Here is a 1,690-nt window from a genome sequence, read left to right as displayed (position 1 = left end):
AAAAAAAAAAAAAAACCAAGAGGAGGTAGGTAAAATAATCATAAGAAACATGCATACCCAACCTCTCTTAGTTACATATTCACGTTTTGTCTGCTTGTGGTGCAACACTAGCATAAATTGAAGCTATGCGAATAACAATAAGCTCATCATCACATACACCATAACACCACCGTCTTAGCTTCGTTATTGTTCTACTTGCTTCCACCCATCATGGCGAACAACACTGGACACGTGGCAGTGTTTGCTTTCCCCTTTGGAAGCCACCCCCTTCCTCTCTTCAACCTTGTCCTCAAACTCTCTCACTCTGCTCCTAATCTCTCCTTCTCCTTCATCTCCACCCAATCATCCACCCAGACTCTCATCTCAAAATCCCCACACAACAACATCAACTTCATCTCCTATAATGCTCACGCGCCACCACCTGATCAGTCTCTTGAGATGGTCAACCTTTTCCTTCAACAAGCCACCCCTCAAAACCTCCAAAAACCCATAGACATGGCCGTTCAACAAACAAACCACAGAGTAACATGCATCATTGCAGATGCTTTTGTTCTTCCTTCCTTCCTTGTTGCTCAGAATCTCAGTGTTCCATGGATCCCTGTTTGGGCTCCATTCTCATCTTCCCTCTCTGCACATTTCTACACTGATACCATACGCCACAATTATAATAATTCATGTTCTTCCTTGGATTTTCTTCCAGGTTTGAACATGGTACATGTTGAGGATCTTCCAGAGGATGTGATCAACGGTGGAGAGAACGAGACGCTGTTTTCCAAGACTCTAGCTTCGTTAGGAAGGGTTTTACCTCACGCGGAAGCAGTGGTTATGAATTACTTTGAAGAACTAGACCCTCCTATGTTTGTTTCAGACATGAGGTCAAAGCTCAAATCCATGCTCTACGTCGGTTTCCTCACTCTGAAGCTGCCGCTGCCGCCGTTGCCGCCCTCCGAAACCGACTCAACCGGTTGCCTGTCGTGGCTGGACACGCAAGGTTTAAGATCCGTTGCATACGTAAGCTTCGGGACGGTGGTGACGCCGCCGGAAAAGGAGATAGTGGCTATGGCAGAAGCACTGGAAGAGAGTGGTTTCCCATTCCTGTGGTCGTTAAAGGAGCATGCAAAGAAGCTTCTGCCAGAAGGGTTTGTTGAGAGAACAAAAAGCAAAGGGAAAGTGGTTCCATGGTGTCCTCAGAGTGAGGTCTTGGGACATGGTAGTGTTGGGGTGTTTGTGACTCACTGTGGGTGTAACTCGGTGTTCGAGAGCATCTCCAATGGAGTACCCATGATTTGTAGGCCGTTTTTTGGGGATCAAGGAATGGTAGGGAGGATGGTGGAGGATGTGTGGAAGATCGGAATGAGAGTTGAGAGTGGTTTGTTGAGCAAAGATTGGTTGGTGAATGGGTTGAATGCGGTTATGGTTGGAGAAGAAGGGAAGAAGATGAGGGAGAATGCTCAGATTCTGAAGAAGAAGGTTATGGATGCGGCTTCTCCACGAGGGAAGGCACCACGTCATTTCACCTCTTTGCTCCAACTCATTCTTTCCGGCACTCATTGTTAGGCAGAAACTCAGGTGCAATATCTGTCTTTAAATAAAGTTAATAATTAAAAATAATTAAATTTTAATTTAATTAAATATATTAAATTATTTTAATATTTTTAATTATTAATTTTATGTAAAGATAATTGCGGAT

At 44.2% G+C, this 1,690-nt stretch overlaps 1 protein-coding gene across 1 annotated transcript in view; it reads left to right on the top strand.

Moving 5' to 3' along the window:
* LOC107624149 (anthocyanidin 3-O-glucosyltransferase 7-like) overlaps window positions 89-1,690 on the top strand; it is a 4,665-nt gene continuing 3,063 nt past the window's right edge. Inside the window, exon 1 of the mRNA XM_016326615.2 lies at window positions 89-1,569. Coding sequence (XP_016182101.1) covers window positions 211-1,557 — 1,347 coding nt within the window. The 5' untranslated portion in view covers window positions 89-210 and the 3' untranslated portion in view covers window positions 1,558-1,569. The remainder of the gene's footprint in view (window positions 1,570-1,690) is intronic.

Source organism: Arachis ipaensis, chromosome B10, assembly GCF_000816755.2.
Source record: "Arachis ipaensis cultivar K30076 chromosome B10, Araip1.1, whole genome shotgun sequence".
Classification (NCBI taxonomy): Eukaryota; Viridiplantae; Streptophyta; class Magnoliopsida; order Fabales; family Fabaceae; genus Arachis; species Arachis ipaensis.
The sequence above is the reverse complement of the archived record's forward strand: the minus strand, read 5'-3'. Positions and strand labels throughout refer to the sequence as shown.